This window comes from Hippocampus comes, unplaced genomic scaffold, assembly GCF_001891065.2.
Source record: "Hippocampus comes isolate QL1 unplaced genomic scaffold, H_comes_QL1_v1.1 scaffold112, whole genome shotgun sequence".
NCBI lineage: Eukaryota > Metazoa > Chordata > Actinopteri > Syngnathiformes > Syngnathidae > Hippocampus > Hippocampus comes.
In genome coordinates, this window is record NW_017805841.1 from 204,130 (window position 1) to 222,066 (window position 17,937).

The 17,937-nt window shown below is 43.3% G+C and overlaps 1 protein-coding gene across 3 annotated transcripts in view; it reads left to right on the forward strand.

The window, feature by feature from the left end:
• Window positions 1–17,937, forward strand: part of begain (brain-enriched guanylate kinase-associated) — a 37,148-nt gene that overhangs the window by 1,569 nt on the left and 17,642 nt on the right. The window contains exons 2-4 of one of the 3 annotated variants that reach the window (XM_019888383.1): window positions 11,698–11,914; window positions 15,005–15,166; window positions 17,201–17,267. In XM_019888383.1, coding sequence (XP_019743942.1) covers window positions 11,844–11,914; window positions 15,005–15,166; window positions 17,201–17,267 — 300 coding nt within the window. In that variant the 5' untranslated portion in view covers window positions 11,698–11,843. The remainder of the gene's footprint in view (window positions 1–11,697; window positions 11,915–15,004; window positions 15,167–17,200; window positions 17,268–17,937) is intronic. The other 2 variants (XM_019888384.1, XM_019888385.1) reach the window with 2 other exon arrangements.

The following is a 17,937-nucleotide window of genomic DNA, read 5'->3' on the forward strand; positions in this document are numbered from 1 at the left end:
AAAATGCAGCATCGGGGGATAATGCAGAGTGGAATGTAGAGAAAACACCACTGACAGGGGGGGTCTGGAAATTTCAGTTCATGCTGACCCACAATTACCTCTTTCTGATCAAAACCGTGTTCAATGTTGGTGACACCCCATCAGATCCCCAACGTATAGACTAGTGGGTATTAATGTTACAACAGATGTAATGCCGTAGTTTGGATCATTTTGAGAGGAATAAGTATACTAACCTAGCCGTGTAACACAAGTTGAGGCTGCTTGAAAGACAGCGACCAGTTGCCGATGATGAAAAAAAAAACGTCCTCCCCGTACGCTTCTTTTACATCTTTTTCACACTAAAATCACAACACTTTATACTCACACTTGATCCCTGCTTAGCTATTCATTGATAACAAACGCATTTCTTGGTTATCTGAGCAAAACTCAGCTCAGCTAAGCTAGGTCGAGAAACTGTAACGTGCTATGAGACGAATTTACACGATCACGAAGATTTTAGTTATTAATGTTTTAATGCAATAAAGTCGTGACAGGCGAACTGCGTCGAGGCTAAAAGACATTCAGTACCAATTCGGGAATCATTACTTAGGGTACTTCGTGTGATTAAGGGGGAAAAAAAAAAACGTCATCAATCTAGCTGAAGCGGAAGTACGACTACGGCAAACACACTTGGTCAAACTTCGTGGATTGTATTATTGCATTGTGTGTGAATGTATTGTCGTAATGTTGTTACAGCCTAATAGAGTTCAACCCCATACATTAGGCTTGTAACTTCGGCAACCCCACTTGGTCAAACCTCGAGTATTGTATTATTACATTGTCTGTGAATGTATTGTCGTTAATGTTGTTACAGCCTAAATGATTTCAACCCCCATACATTAGGCTTGTAAATTTGGGGAGACAAGCATTGTATTCTTTCCTGGCTTGATTTGTAAGTTTCTTCTGTCACCTCGTGTCTAAAACGGTGATTGATTGCAACAAAAATTCAATAATATTACTGTAAATATAGAATAATATAATAAAGTCTGTGCCTGTGTTTTTTTTTTTTAGCAACCCATTTACTGTAATTCAATCAATTTCGTGATTCATGAGTGAATTCAATTCTAGACTGAATGAAATGTAATATTCCTGTAAATATAGAATAATAAAGTCTGTGCCTGTGTTTTTTTTTGAGCAACCCATTTACTGTAATTCAATCAATTTCGTGATGGTGTTTTTGGAGCTGATCAATGCGAGTTTGGGAACGTTTGTCGATGAGAGTAAATCCCCCGCCAATGCGGGTTTTGGTTCTACAATCCCACTGTTTCACACATTTCTTTGTGCGGTTTATAATTCTATTTTGTTCTGCCTTCCGTTCATTTCGAGTAGAATTCCACTGTCGACCACGAGATGGTGGTACACTATTTAGTTTGACACAAAAATTGGAAAGAAGAAGAATGAAAACTGGAAGTACTTTCAACTCGGCCTAGATTTTGTTGAGGATTTTTGAACGTCATATTCTCCTTAAATCCTGCTTTTTACGCCTACAGAAATTGATGGCTATATGTTTGATTTTTTTTTTTAATTCCTTTATTTATTTAGTTAGGAAACATTTTTTTCTGAATTTTTTTTATTTTGCGGGGGGGGGGGGCTTGGAACGAATTAGGGCATTTACATGGAAAACGTGTCTCGACAGACAAAATTATCTTGTTAAGAAATTTCTTCCAGAACCAATTAATTTCATAAGTAGAGGTACCACTGTATGTACTTTGCCAGCTTAACGGAAAAGCAACTTTACTAAGACTACTATATTAGATAGAGTCACGCGTTCGATTACTGGTTACTAAAACTGGCAGCCATTATTGAGTAGCATGTGCCTTGCCTCACTGGTACCGACACCAATCGGATAAACAAAAGTGACTGCTACCCATCTGACAGCCTCTCTATCCGCACCTAAACCAAGGGGATCAGCGATCATCACATTCCTGACCAAATTACCAGAAACCACCAGCAACGAAAAGATCGTGCCTCAAACAGTCTGCAAAGCCACCACCCGCGTTCCATACTTAAAGCGTTTCCACCCATTTCATGGAGTTACCAAGCAACTAAACCAAGTCTCGAAAAACGCCGATTCAATTAAAATCACACCATCAGCCATTGGGACAGATCACGGCACAGTTGGTTCGTCTGTCGCCTGCCTCCAACCTTGGCATTTAACATCCACACGCAGATGCTGTGCGAGCCGGCGGCAGTTTACCACCGCCGCCAATTACCGCCGACAGCATAAGCCTCCTCGGTGCTGCTTCGATGGACCTCGCAGTGTCTTATGAACACGCCGGAGGAAGTGGGGCACGTTGTTGGAGGAAGTGGGGCACAACTTCGGAGATATTTAGCAACCATCGCCGCAAACCCCGAAGCGTCTGCCGTAATTTCCACAGAAACAAAATTGATCTCAAACATCAAAGTTCGACTTGAGTCACAAAACGGATTGCCCCACTGTATTTTACATCTGATTAATTCATCCATTTTTCACTCCCCTTGAGTGTTGAACGAGCCTGCAAATCACACCGTTTCACCCACTTGGGGGGCGGGGCAATTGCAGATCAATCTCCCCCATTTCACAAGAGCAGACAGTCTACCGCGCCCCAGAGGCCCATTGCGTGATGTTCCAATCTGCATGGACACTATTTTGCCCAAAACTCCCTCCGGCGGCGTCCTACGCTGCAACACATGGCGGACTTCCAGATTGTCAGTATGTGCTGTGATGATGAAAAAAAAAAAAGAAGAGAGACAGACGGCCAGAAGGCGAACACAGCAGGATGCCTGTCGTGAGACTGTACATGTAACACTTTCGCTCGGGTGCACTTGATAGTTGCAACATGAGTTGTGACTGCCGGTGGGACTCGGCAAACAAAAACACAATATCACTCGGCCAGCAGAACAAGACGTGACGATATAAAGGCCACATTGCGTATGCTTGCCATTAGAGAGCCACTTATGACCATATAAATGTGCATGCAGTATATTGTTTTCAAGTATCTCTTGGGGTCACGAACTATGGGAAACATCACTCGCTCTGCATGTCACGTTTTTCAGATCGTTGGGTGTGGATGGGGAGGGGGGCTGTAAATTTTGCTGTAAATTAGCTCTCAGTATGGCTCCCAAGAAAGTAAAAATTGCAAACGACGGCACTATGAAGAAAGCCTGGAGTGTTTGCGAATGTATGCAGCATCTGCTGAGCTCTCACTGGTTAGGTGAGCCCTCCTCAGCCGAGCCCTGCAGGGGCGAGAGAGAGCGAGAGCGCTAGAGGAGAGCTATAAGGCACTCTTGAGGCCACAGCATTTCAAAGCACAACACACAAGCAGAATCGTGTATGCGGATTTGCGTGACTTTTGACTTGAAATGATGTCCTGTTTTTGGAGAATAAAAAAGACGGACATTTGGATAGAATGTTATTTTTCAGTCTGAGACGTCAAAGAATTGAAAAATAATCATTGTCAAATTAATTGAGTCTTGAAATAATCATTAGTGAGCAACTCGAAAATTGAAACATGTGCAGCTAATCCATGTGATTGAAATCAGAATCGGTGTTGGCTGAGCGCCCTCATGGATGATCGGAAATTGGAATAGTCAGCATAAAACCCAGAATGGGAACACCCCGAGTGAAAACGTAAGGAAAAAAATTCCCCAAACTAAATCATGCTCCTAAGTCAAGGCACGACTGTTTAATCAACTGCAAAGCTTTTTACATTTTAGTTTGTTGACAAAAAAATGTGCAATGTGACAAGATTTCAGTCTGTCAAAATGTGGAGCGTATTGGAATGGCCAAATCAACCCGAGTTTTTGGTGGTCGACTGGTTAGCGCGTCAGCCTCACAGTGCAGAGGTGCAGGGTTCGATCCCGGCTCCGGCCTTGCTCTGTGGAGTTTGCATTGTCTCCCCCGGGCCTGCGTGGGTTTTCTTCGGGTACTCCGGTTTCCTCCCACATTCCAAAAATGTGTGGCAGGTTAATGGAACACTCTAAATTGTCCTTCGGTGTGAATGTGAGCGCGGATAGTTGTTTGTCTATGTGTGCCCTGCGATTGGCTGGCAACCGGTTCAGGGTGTCCCCTGTCTACTGCCCAAAAACAGCTGGGATAGGCTCCAGCACGCCCTGTGACCCTTGTGAGGATAAAGCGGATCAGAAAATGGATGGATGGATGTTTTTATGTGACATCACTTGGTCCAAAAAAACACCCTTAAATTAAAGAGTACAACGCGGAACCCTCTTGAGTCAGTTGCTGACAAGTTTCAGTTGAAAAATATGCGCCAACTGCTCATACAGGCCAAAACTTCCAGACATCAACGGGTCAAATTTACCCCGATGTTTCAAACACCGACGCTTGCCCTAAAAATTTGATCCAACTAGTGGAGCATTGCAGTTAACGTACCACACCACAATTACATGTTGAACCACCATTTGAGAATCCTGGCCTTAGCCTCCACAGTTTTTTTTCCGAGGGTTGTTTTTTTTTTTTTTTTTTGGTTGAAATTCTCCTTAACAAACAAAATGCAATGAAAACAAGCAAGCGTATTAGCCGTTTATTGGTGAACCCCAAATGATTCCTAAAGAAAAATGAACGTGCAAGGGAAGCTTCCCCCTCCCCACAGCGGCTCCCAATACGTTTTGATCAAATGCTCCAAATTGACTCAGCGTTCGCCGCTCTCCTCCTAAGCTCGTTACGCGCCCTCTCGTTTCCCATCAGCGCAAATCAAAAGTGCGCCGCTCTTTCCCGATGTGCTGTTTAAGGGCTCACGGATATATGAAGGGGTGGAGGGAGTTTTATGAGTCAGCAGGGGAGGCTCTTCATTATCTGTTAATTTATTCCCAGGAGCTTTTTGTGTTGGTAAAGTGCAGAGCAGTGACACGACTGAAAGCGAATTCAAACACCATGAGCTGCCGGTGGCCCCGCAAACATGGATACAACAGCCAAGTTAAACAAAGTATAACATGTCGGGCCTCTGTAGAGATTCTTAGATAATGAGCATCATGCATGTTTCAAGAGTAGCCTGTTGAAAGTTACGCTTCGTTTGATATGCAAATTGAAACCAAAGATCACTCGCAGCCGTCGGCTGTAGGCTGCGAATCGTATTCATTATTTCACGAGCGGCGGAATCCGCCGAGCCTCCTTTATCGTGGTCGCCGTTTTTGCGGTGAACTCACCGGGGACTTTGGTGTTGCTGCAGTGTTGCATCAGAGCAAACATACAAGTTTGGACTGTGAAGGGGAGCCGGGAGAGGGAGAGGTCCATTTGTGGTGTCTAAACAACTTGTTTGCGAGATGACGGCGTGTTCAGCGCTCGGAAATGTAATCTTTTGGAATTGCAAGCGGGATTTCAGCCGCAAAAGGCAATGAACGGGTCCTTTACAGCAACCCCGAGCCTATTGGGGGCATGCGAACGTCGAGAAGTGTGCCGTACGGAGATCTCTGAAGGAAATTGGGAGCGCCGTTATTACCTGTGTACTTATGTGTTTAACTCTCAGGAGGGATTTTCATCACACTTAAAGACTATATCGAGTCGAGGTATTAAACATTTGCGCTGTAGGGCGAGTCATCAATCTCCATCCGCATGGCAGAATCTCCAATTTATTGCGATTTAGCTTTGCCTATACACGATTCATATTTGACAGTCATCAGGTAAATTGCACAAATTTACTTTTAAAGGATGCCGGGAAATTGCTGTGATTTGAAAATTCTAGAATGTCTAATTTCATATTCAACAAAAATGGCAGACTTCTTGAGAGACTTTTCAAGTGTGGGTTCTTGAGGCTTTTGGCGGGTCTGCTCTTGATAGACATGGCCACAAAAAGACTTGATTGCGAAGTAAAACTGGTTTCAAGGGCTGAATTTCTAAACTCAGCTTGAAAGTTTGATGTGATATGCTTGTCATCAAAATTCGGCACAATGCCACATATGTTTGGAATGTTTGACAATACAATTCTACTGCCCAGTAGATGTGGTTCAAATTTGGTAGCAATCAAACAAAGTCCAGAGGGCAAATTTGCTTGAATTATCATTGTTGGAAGTGGCAAAAAAAAAAAAAATTATATTTTAAAAAAAAATCACTAAATTGGACGCTTCAAACCAAAGTGGTAGTCTTTTTGTGTATTTTGGTGCATATGTGGGTCTACTCATAATCGACATACCCACCAAAATTAATTTTGTTGAAGTTTGGGGCCCGAATTTCCAAATTCAAGTTATTAGCCATCTGACTTTGCAGCCAACCTCTGCCAACGCAGATTTTCAACAAACCGTCAAATGTTTTGCTGTTTAGTGTCACGCCGCTGCGTTGCCGACATGCTTCCAATTTTTAGACAAAATTTCGAGGCCAAGATTGTCTTTGAAGGATCCATGGAAATGTCCAAAATTGACCTTAAAATGGTAGCTTCAAATCAAAATGTCAGTGGATGGATGGATGGATAGATTTGTTTTGTGGGTCCGGTTACAACAGACGTGCATACCAGCTTTCATGTTGAGTGGAAGTGGTTTCAGGAGCTGAGAACTTTCAAATATTTGGGGGGTAGGGGGCTACTGCAGAAAACTATTTTGATTGAAAATTTGATGAGTTGTTGTTTGATCAGCATTTGATCAAATTATTTGTTTTTTTCAGCGAAAAAAAACAAACAAACAAAAAAAAACTATTCAATTGACATCCATGTTTCTAGGGTGGCAAAAATCGAATCTCAGGTTACATCTACAATAAAATACATGCCTTCAGTCAAAAGTTGGAAAACACTGGCATTTTTTGGGTTGCAGGAAGCACCAAATGCCGCAACATCGAGATTTACTGCTTGCAGTGGACATGGCACCTGTGGCCACGTGAGCTGTGGACATAATGGCCACGGCTAACGCGGCAGCCCCATTAATGTTTAAATGGTCATTTGGTCATGGCAGAGCAGCCCATCTTGCTCGCCTCCCAGAGCTCATTACAAGTAAATCAACCTCCGGCCGGTGCAAAGGCTCAAAGTTGTATATCGAAGATGGAAGCCAGTGGCCCTTCTTATTTTTTTCATTCTCGATTTCAGTTAGTCCAGAGGCAGGCGATGATGGGACGTAACTAAAGTAAAAACAAAAACCACATGGGAAAATATGGTATGGGGCCAATAAATCCAAATTGGAAGTTTTTGGTCTTAATATGGCACAAACGCAACACAGATCAACACCGTGTCACGTTGCGTACTAGGCAGAAGGAGAGAGCTGCTTCGTACGCAACGGAGCGAACAAGAATAGGTGGATCCCCGAAATAGCAGGCACTGAACAAGGTCTTGTCTATCAAATAATATTTATTACAAACGAAAAAACACCGTCAAAAGGAAAACACAAAACGCTGGTCAAAACGAGAACCAGGAATTAATGTAACGTGAGGAAAAGAAAGCGCTTGCAAAAAACGGCAAGGAAAAGATAAGACAATTTACTTCGAATAACTACGCGTTAAAGAGGATCCCACTGGGATGACGAAATGGTCGCGAATAGCAATAGAGTGCGAGATACGAAATACGAGCATGGGCAATAGCAGTGGCACGGCAAGCAATACTCCGGCAATGAGTTGACAGCCGGAGCGCCTACATATAGCAGGTGTAATCACAAACAAATGCACAACAGGTGTGCAGGTGGCAGAGTGAGCGCCTGCCACCTGCTGTCGAATACGGGACATGACACACCGAAAACATGCCGCAAATGAAACATGATAGTGGCGACATTGTTTTTCTTCAACTGGGCTTGGGGCCTTAGTCGAGGTCAGGGGTGTCAAACTCATTTTTGTCGCGGGCCACATTGTAGTTACCGTTTCTCTTGGAGAGCCGTTATGACTGTGAAACCATATAAACAAGTCAAGAATAACGGTTTACTCCACTTTTGTTTAAGTTAGTGTAATGAGTGGTTTGGCAACAAGAAAATGCTTACAAAATCTCTCTTATTTATTACATATGAGAAGTTGAAATTTGGAACAGATTTTAGAAATCATCATCAAAGCTGACATGTTTGATTTGCTTTCGCGGGCCATATCAGACGATGTGGTGGGCCACATCTGGCCCCCGGGCCTTGAGTTTGACATCCGTGGTTTAGTTGGAGGGAATTCTGAACAGTTCCAAAGAGCGGACAGTTTTAGCACAATGCTTTCAGCTTTCTGCTCGAAAACAACAACAAAAATGGCAGGAAAAGCCTCCTTGAACATCCAAAATGTTGGCAGGGGTTAATCAGAGGCCCTTTGAATGGTGGCAGTTGTGTGCTGACTCGCTTGTTAAATGTGTTTGAACGGTATTGGTTAATTCTGTCTATTGCCACACCCCAGTTATAAGCGGGTGTGTACACTTGCGCAACAGCATTGTTTCGGTTGTTGGTTGTTTTTACTTCCCATCTTTATATATATGAATTGAGTTGTACGGATTAGAGGTCAAAATAATGGTGGGATAAGTTTTGAAATGATTACAAAAACCTGGAATTTCAACTAGGGGTGTGTAGACTTTTTAAATGCACTGTACAGATAAGGTGTATACATCATTCGCTGCTTTTTTTTTTTTTTAGTTCAGTCAGTCAGTTTTGTTAGTTCAAAAGAAGACATAGTTTGTACTTTCATCTGTGCTTCTACTTTGGTACAGAGGTGTGTACGCTCGCCGCCTCTGGAGGCAGGAGCTTGATTCCAGTTTCGTCGCTACGGAAGGTATTACAAGCTCGGAATCAGATTACGGTACATCGTGCAGGAAAAAAACAAGCAGCTCGCGCCATGTGTGCGGCTTGTCTCACTTGTAAAGTGTTTGTACTTGCTGCGCACACTTGTCGTCTTAATGTGCTCAATAATTGAGGAGAGGAGCGTGAGGCTGATTTACATACTGTGCCGCAGCATCCTATCAGGACTTTGGAGAAGACTTAAGACTCGTTCCTCGGCGTGTTTACCTGGCCAAACAGCACCTGAGGTAGCAAGCTGTCGTTTATCCCTGCCCGTCCCCCCGGGAGATGGTACACACCGCGGGGAGTTGTGGGCGGGTATGTTTAGTGTGTGCGGCCACACTTCTTTTTGCGATTCAGCAGCTATTTGTGTCGCCGTGCCGGCTTTGCCTCCGGGTCCACGCTGATAAGAAAAGCCATACAGCAAGCGTACGAGCAGCGCTTCCAGAAACCGCCATTGTTTCCACAGCCGGTGTCGGAGGAAGATTAAAAATAATAATTCGCGGAGCCATTAAGGAAAAGCGACAACCCAGAAAAATGTGTAAACTTCGGCTTGCCGTTGAAGCGCAATGACGATAAAAGTAGTGCTGTAGGCGACGCCGGTTGGAATTTATGACTTTATATGCTTACTTTGCTGCTCAAGAGAAGACGCGGATGACTTGCAGAAATGCCCAGCAGGCTATTTTGGCTGGAAAGTTTCTGAAAAGCTAAATTATTAGTATTTGGGCCTGACCGAATCGTCAGGCAATATGTGGCCATTTCAAAATAATAATAATCGGCCAAGAAAAGTGTGGTTACAAGAAAAAGTTGCTCACATCTGTAACACTGCCAAAAAAAAAAAAATCCCCACGCAGACATAAAACCACGTCTAAGAGCATTTTCTTTCCGCAGCCGTTGTCGGAGCAAGATTTAAAAAAATAAATAAATACATTGCGGTGCCATTAAGGAAAGGCGTCAGGCCGGAACATGTACTTGTCGTCCAGGCACAACGACGCCACTCTGCAAGAGAAGATAAGCGTTGGGACTCAGGCCAAGCCTGTTTGTATTTGTGCTTTTGGGCAGACCGAGCTGACAAGATGTAGTGCTTTTCACCAGGCTAAAACTCTATATCATGGATGGGCAACGGGCAGCCGGCGGGCCACATTCGGCCCCCGCCCTCACTCTGATATTTTTTGGCGCTGGATGGGAGTCAACTTTACCTTTAATCACGGGATCGGGACAGTACAGGATAAAAAGTTTATGGGAGGAGATGCGAGCGGGATTATGTAGGCCTGTCACGCTGATTATTTTATTGAATTATCGCCCAATGAGGACAAAAAAATGGACACGAGGCGTTGATGTGCATGTTTGTTTACATACGTCAGCAACATTCAGCCTTGTCAGTCATCTTACTCGCCTCTCGGAAAGCGGGGGCACTCACACGCTCACATTCACATTAGGGGTGGAACAGCTTTTGAAATCTGGTTTTGGAACGGCAGTCAGTAGAGCTAATAGCCAAGTAGCGGTCATGCTAGCTGTTGCCTTCGACTAACCGCTATCGTCCGCGGTGCTCTTTTTTTGGTACAATTTCATTGCTTGTTTATGAACTATGGGTTCTGCGAACATTCACAAAATATAAAAATAAAATAGTTTTGTAGTTTTTGGGTGGGGAATTCTAAACATGTTTCCTCTTCTACAGGGGAACTCCGCATACTATTGGCAGATATTTTTGGTTGATACCCATCTTAGGTATTGAAATACTTTGGCCACCTCTGCTTAGCGGTGACATTTTAGTGGAGATTTTTGTAAATGATTTCCTTGTCATTAACTAGTTGTTTCACTCAGAGTCAGAACTTCGGCCATTGGACAATTTCCAATCACTGGGTTTATAAAATGCAGCGGCGTAAAGCGGGGCGCGCAACGGGAAATGTTTACTTGAGGGTCATTTTGGTTGTTGGTTTATTTTTTCCCTTTTGACGTTAACTGTTGGAGATTTATCAGGTTTGCTCAAGGTAGGCTAACATATGCACGCACACGCATTCATCATCGCACTGATGTACTGAGGAATGACCTCTGCGCTCAGCCAGTCAATATAGCTCAATATGTCTGCAGGCAGCGTGCCTCTTTTCATGAAGCGGTGCCTTGAAGGAGAAAAATGTCTTTTCTGTCTTGTAATTCATTTGAGGAGGTTAGCTTAGGTTAGTTTTTGTTTAACTTCCTGTCAACAAGTTTTGATATATAATCAGTCCTTTTTTTTTGAGGCATTTAACTTCACTTAATGTCACCGGTTATTTTTCTGTATTTTTAAAAGCAGTCATAGGACGTGCTGTGTTTAAGACCCCATGAATATTTTTTTTCTGATTTTTTTTTCCCTCAAAATATCACAAAAAGCAAAACTTTTTTTTTCTTGCAATACGACAACCTGTGATAGCACTAAAAAATAATCATGAAATTAAAAAAAAAATTTCCATCATTTTCATTTTCACTTCATTGAAACAACTGTATACATCATACTATTACCAATAATTAATGTAATTGTGATTTTTTTCCCACTCACACAGTTAACTCAACATTCTTCAATTCCTTTCTTTTAATATTTAGAATTATTATTATTACTCCATAATGTAATAAAAATTAAGACGTATTTTTAAGTTTTACTTTCTATATTCAGTCTTTGAACAAATGATAACTGCTTTTTGTAATCCATCCAGTTGGTTCCCTTTTTACGATTTTAAGATTCTAAATTGCATGCGTTTACTCCATGACTTGTTTTTCTTTTTTCTTTTTTTTTGGGGAAATGCTTTTGAATATTGGATAATAGCATGATTATTTTCAAATGGTAAATCAAAAGGGAAAGAGTCACAACCTCTCTTGACTTGCACCTGCTGCTACGCTCTGTTTTAAGAGCGCTGCTTTTCCGAAAGCACTCCAACAAAGACAAATCGTCTTTGCTCAACCAAACAAAATGTTCTGCCAACTGTGTGCTGCTTCAAAAGCTGTTTTTGTTTTGTTTCCCCCTTTCTGCTCTCTCGCCAGGGTCATCGTAGATAGCCAACTCCTGTCTGCCTCCCCGGACAAAACTTAAAAGAGATTTGCTTTATGTTTAGAGTTCATTCTTGCCAGCAGCAACAGCAGCAGCAGCAGCTTATGTCACGCACGTGAGCCGAGGCAGACACAAAGCTATGAAAAAGATATACATTGGCAAAACAGCCCTCAAAAGCCAGAGAAATGGTTGCAAACATCAAAAAAGAAGGTAAGACGAATCGACGTGTTCCTCATGACTGCGAGGGGGCTTGGATCCATTTCATTCACTGGGACGAATGGGAACAAATTCACTGTGGGGAGTCGCCGCCATTAAAAAGCCATTTCAAGCTAATGTGGCATCCTTTCATAGCCATTTGTCATCCTCGCCTTTCGTTGCAGATCGGCCGCCAAACCAACTCTTGCACGGGTCCAAATGCTCTCTGTATTAATACTTGCTGCTCTCTCACAAAGCAGCTGAATGGCAAAATTCACAACAGGTGTTTCGACATACTCCTTTTCAAACATCATGTGGGAGGAAGCTGGTGGACGTGCTATTTGTTACTTTTTTGCCCTTCCATCAGTTTTTGTTTTTTTTAGCACTATTTTTTACATTTGAATCAAGATTTATATGTCAATAAAAATACAGTGGTACCTCTACTTATGAAATTAATTGGCTCTGGAAGAAATTTCTTCACTAAAAATGTTGTAAGTAGAGACGCGTTTTCCATGTAAATGCCCTAATCCGTTCCAAGCCCCCTCGAAATTCAGACATCAATGTTTTCTAAAGCAGAAAAATGCATCGAAATATGTAACAAATACATGTTACAAATTAGATGATTGCACAATAAATGAGAGTTGTGCATAGTGTAAAAAACCAAGAATAAAGAATAAAAATGGTCATTTAACTTTTAACTGTCCTCATCGTTTTTTGCCCTCTTTAGTTCATGTTCTCTCTCAGACATGGTTTTTGCCTGGCGTTTAGTAAAGAACTGATTCACAGATGTTTGCTTTTGTCTGCTTTTAACAATCTTTCAAAAAGGTCCAAGGCAAACATCAGCATAGCGAGCGATCGCCTGACTGGTGAACACCTTTTCTGGGTGATTCACATTTATGTAAAACTATGCCTCATGGCCCGAGAATGACGCTGCATAGACACATATGTATCTATCTACACACTCCGACACATACGGTAGAGGTCCCTCTTAGCCAATGGGAGGCCAGGATGATGCTCGGTAATAGCCAATGGCAGAGCAGCGATAAGTTTGTTGCGTTCAGGAAACTCTGAGCTGCGAGTAGCAGCCCATACTGTATTTTAACCTTTCGTATCTTGAAATTTCTTATGTAACAAGAGGGAATAAGATAAAGATAAGATATCCTTTATTTGTCCCACACTGGGGAAATTTACAGCCTTCAGCAGCAAGATTGAGGGTAGAAAGAAGAGAAAAGAAAACACAGTTCAACTAAGTGCAATATAAATATAAATATGGATATGGTCAATAAGTTCAATTAAGTGCAATATAAATACAATAGTCACAGTACTATTCACATTTGTTGTCATATCATTTAAATAATTTTATGATGTATTTATTTATTCATTTTTTATTCAGCAGCCTGACAGCAGTCGGTAGGAACGAGCGGCGGTATCTCTCCGTCTTGCAACGCGGGTGTAACAGTCTCTGACTGAAGGAGCTACCGAGTGCTGTCAGGGCTGGCTGGGGGGGGGGGGGGGGACTGTCCAACATAGCTTTTAGCTTAGCTAGCATCCTGCTGTTGCCCACCTCCTCCAGAGTGTCGAGGGAGCAGCCCAGGACAGAACTAGCCTTCCTGACTAGTCGCTCCAATCTCTTCCTGTCCCCTGCTGCCTAGATAATATTTATATTTTCCTAGTTAGTAAGAATATTTTCCTGTTGAGGCGTTTCATAACTTGAACATTCGTATGAAGAGACGTTCGTAAGTAGAGGTACCACTGTAATTGTTGGGTTAATTCTAAATGAGGTCCAATTTAATCCGGATCCCTTAGATTCCGAGTGTTAAAAAAAAAAAAAGAAAAAAACATTAAAAATGTTTGGTCGATGGTTTATAAGGTTCGTCCACACTGCATTTAGTTCTGTGCACAACGCGGGGGTAGGGCGCAGGACGACACAAGGATGACACTGGCAAGGTGCTGGCTGTCAATCAGCCAAACCGTAAATAGCCTGTAGCTTTTTTCCGCTGGTGGACGACAGGTTGGCAATATGTAATTGCCTCACCATTTCAACGGAAAGCCTTCATGTCACAAGAAGGGTGAAAAAGAGATCAGCAAAAAGAAGGACATCCAATTGTAATGGCACAACAGGATCTGGGGGAGTTTAGGCTCGTCCTTGAGTCTCTCTTTTACCACATCACTGTATGTCATCTGTCTCGTATCTCCCAGCTTGAGTCATTCGGGCACCGCCTTCATTTTCTCCTCCGTGCTGTTTTCCGCTGTGCCAAAATCTATCTAGCTGTTTTCACTCTGAAATCGCTCCACCATCATCCCTCCTATTGGAGGCTCCGACAAGACGTCACAGTGCCGAGCTCCGCGGCATGGCGTTGCGCCCCTTGGGCCACGTCAGCACATACAGTACACAAAATGGGGCTGGTTGGCGGCATGCTGCGCTGCTCAAAGGGTCAAAATGTGGGAAGGCCTCAAGCTTTGGCAGAGGTCTGCGGCTCCCCGAGCCTCCTTTTGTTGCGGGGAAGTGCATTGCATAAAGTGCTTATCTGTGGTCCGACAGAAGAAATTCAATCATACCATAAATACCGCACACATTTCTCAGTATGATGCAGTACAGTTGCCGACAACTACAAACCACAAGCGCAGCACTCAACATGTTAAATAACAAACTCTCTGACAGAGTTCATAAAATGCAGATTATTATTATTATTATTATTTTTGTGACAGCAGAATGTGTGACACGAACCCCCTACTGGATCGTCATTTGATTGTACAAGTGTACCGCATGAACAGAAAGCGGTGATGTCTCTGACTCGCATAAGGTCAGTCAACAGTATTTTCCATTCGAGAAGAAATTCAACAGGAGGCTTGTTGTACAGGAAATCACCACTGCACCTCTGGGAGCTTGTTTCTCAGCACGGCTCCCTCCCTGTGAATGGTTCCTGATTAGTATTCCCGGGCTATCCATCTCCTGCATGGTACCTCTCTCGCTGCTCTCACTTCCAGACTGAATTACACTCCATCCACAAACAAAAACACACCTTCCTGTTTACTCCACCTCCTCTTCTCTGCTCGGCTCATTGAACAACTTCTTAACTTCCCGCTCACGCTTTGCCCTCTCAGCTCTTTCCACGACCACAAGGAGGACCTCCGCAAGCGCCTGTCGTACACCACGCACAAGCTAGAGATGGTGGAGACTGAGTTCGACTCAACCCGCCAGTACCTGGAAACGGAACTGCGGCGGGCCCAGGAGGAGCTGGAGAAGTTTACGGAGAAATTACGCAGGTGCGTGCAAGTACTGTCATGCTTTTCGAGGCAGTGGCGCTTGTAGAAACCTTGGGCGCCCCAAGCATGGAGCCCTGGTTAGCGTGTCGACCTCACAGTGCGGAGGTCATGGGTTCGATCCCGGCTCCGGCCCTCCTATGTGGAGTTTTCATGTTCTCCCCGTGCCTGCGTGGGTTTTCTCCGGGTACTCCGGTTTCCTCCCACATTCCAAAAACATGCATGGCAATCCAAGTTGTCCCTAGGTGTGAGTGTGAGCGCGGATGGTTGTTCGTCTGTGTGTGCCCTGCGATTGGCTGGCAACCGGTTCAGGGTGTCCCCTGCCTACTGCCCAAAGACGGCTGGGATAGGCTCCAGTACCCGCTGTGACCCTTATGAGGATAAAGCGGATCAGAAAATGGATGGATGGATGGATAGTGTTTTGAGTTACGGGCATGTTCGCGGTAAATGGTATAAATATAATTTTGAAATTAAGTAAACGTTTTCTTTTTTTGTGTTTTTTTTTTTTTTTTAAATGATACAACAATTGATTGCAAGTGATTTTACGGACCCCCAAGTTACGGCTCATGGACCCCCAGGGGTCGGGAGACCCGGATTTTAGAACCGTCAAGCTTTTATGACTCTGGGACAGATTATTTATTATTTAGGTCAACCAATGTCACCGAACATATTGTGTGTGACTCCAGAGGTACTTTATGTCAGAGGACTTGGTACATTTCGTTTAACTCAAGTATAAAGTCTTAAGTAGAGGAAGTCTGGATAAGAGCTTTCCCCGCCGGCTACATGTTAAATTTAGCGACATGATGGTATCGTCGGGGGAGGAAGAAATAATATTATACGACTTAATCTTCCGACAACAAGGAGCAGTAAGAGCCACACAGGCGCACACCTCTTATTGCTCGTCGCAAATGAGAACTCAGTGCCTTACTGGCCGCTCTCGCCGCACTTGTTTGAGCTCCATCAATTTAGCATCGACACCTCGTCCCTGCCTGCCCGACCACCACTGCCGCCGCCATCGCGACGTGTTCTTTTACTCGCCTCCTTCACCCTTCTCCAACCTCTCTCAGGTTGTTATTCCATCATCTTTGTCTGTGGCTGATTCATGGATTCATTAAATAAAAAAAAAAAAATAATAAAAAAAAACACACTGAGGTACCTAAAGAGGTGAGGTGAGCGAGGTTGTGAGTGGTAAAGAAAAACGCCACGTCGAGATCATGAGAACAAAGTGTGGCCCTCTTCTTCCATTAAGACTGTGCTAAGGTGGACTGTTAAAGAGTAGGGCATGAATAATTAATCAGCTGATGTTCGCATGTTTAAAATTGGCAATAGATTGGCTGAGTTTTTTTTTTCGGGGGGGCATTTTAAACATATTACCGGTAATATATTAATTACTACATAAGAGTATAGAGAAAAAAATAAATAAAATTAAAAGTAAAATAAAATCTGTAAAACATTTGCAAGCATTCGCCGCTCAGTGAGGCACGGGCTTAAGGAAAGTTATTTTATTTTTTATGTATGTTTAAAATAATATTTGGACGATTAATCGGTTATTGCAATGTAATTATGCCAAATATCGGAACTGGTCGAAAAAAAAATCCACATTGGTTAGACCCAACTAAAAAGCTTTGGAGCAAAGACAGAAAGAGTCAAACGGAGGCCTGTTTTTTTTTTTTCTTTTAAGAGAACAAAAGAAGAAAAAAAAAGAGCTCAAGCGCGCTGCTCAAACTTACTGATGTCTGCTCATTCAATATTTACGCATAATTCTTCCTCTGCTGGTACTTGAGCAAAGGATCAATTCACTCCGTTTCATCTGGAGCAGATTTCAAACTTGAGTCAATAATGCAGCATATGCCATCCTTTGAAAAGCGGGAATTGAAGTTCTGCCTTTGTTAAAAAAAAAAAAAAAAAAAGAAAGAAAAAACTGTATGTGCAGATTACTATTGTATTTGTGTGCACAAACGGGGCATCCGCTATGAGCTCTTCATATGTTGATCTTTGCATTCTAAGACGGCACAACTGTTTTGTTTCTTTGTTCAGGATCCAGAGCAGTTATGCGGCTCTGCAGAGGATCAATCAGGATTTGGAGGACAAGATGCACAGGACGGTAAGAGACTGACGTTTGTGTCCCTTTCTCTGAGAATGTTTTGATGTCATATTCTAGGAATTGCTTTGTTCCTTCATCAGTATTACGGTGATGGTGCATACATCTGTTCAAAGCATGGGGGCATTGCCCCTGGATTTCTATTTATTTATTTATTTTTAACTTTGGCAAAAGCGCCTCTGACAGCAGGCGTGATCCCCATCAATTCACTTTGCTCCACGGAGCAACTCGTTTCACGAGTACACGCATTAAGTCGGGCGAATTTGGTTTGAAGCTGCCATTTTTAGGGTCATTTTAGCCATTGAGAGAGATGCATGGTGGGAAATGATCGAAAACTATTTCAGCGAAGGGTTGCTGCGCTCACCTGAGGGAATGTCATCCAATCACATTAGGGGGAGAATTTTAAGCCCCCCTCGCCGCTCCCCCGCAACAAGCTCAAGAAGCCTAAATGATGAGCTGGGGCCCCTACAAGCTAGCTCCATCCATGTGACTCGAGCATCTCGATTCAAGTGGATCGTAATCTCATCACGAGTTTGATACACGGGGGAGCTTGGCGGCCCCGCCACACGCACGGCGATGGAAAGGGACTGTGGGAAATGATAAGCCGGTCGCGGGAATATTGACCCACGACAAGCAAAACGGGCTAACGGGGTGGGGGGAGGGGAGGGGGGCG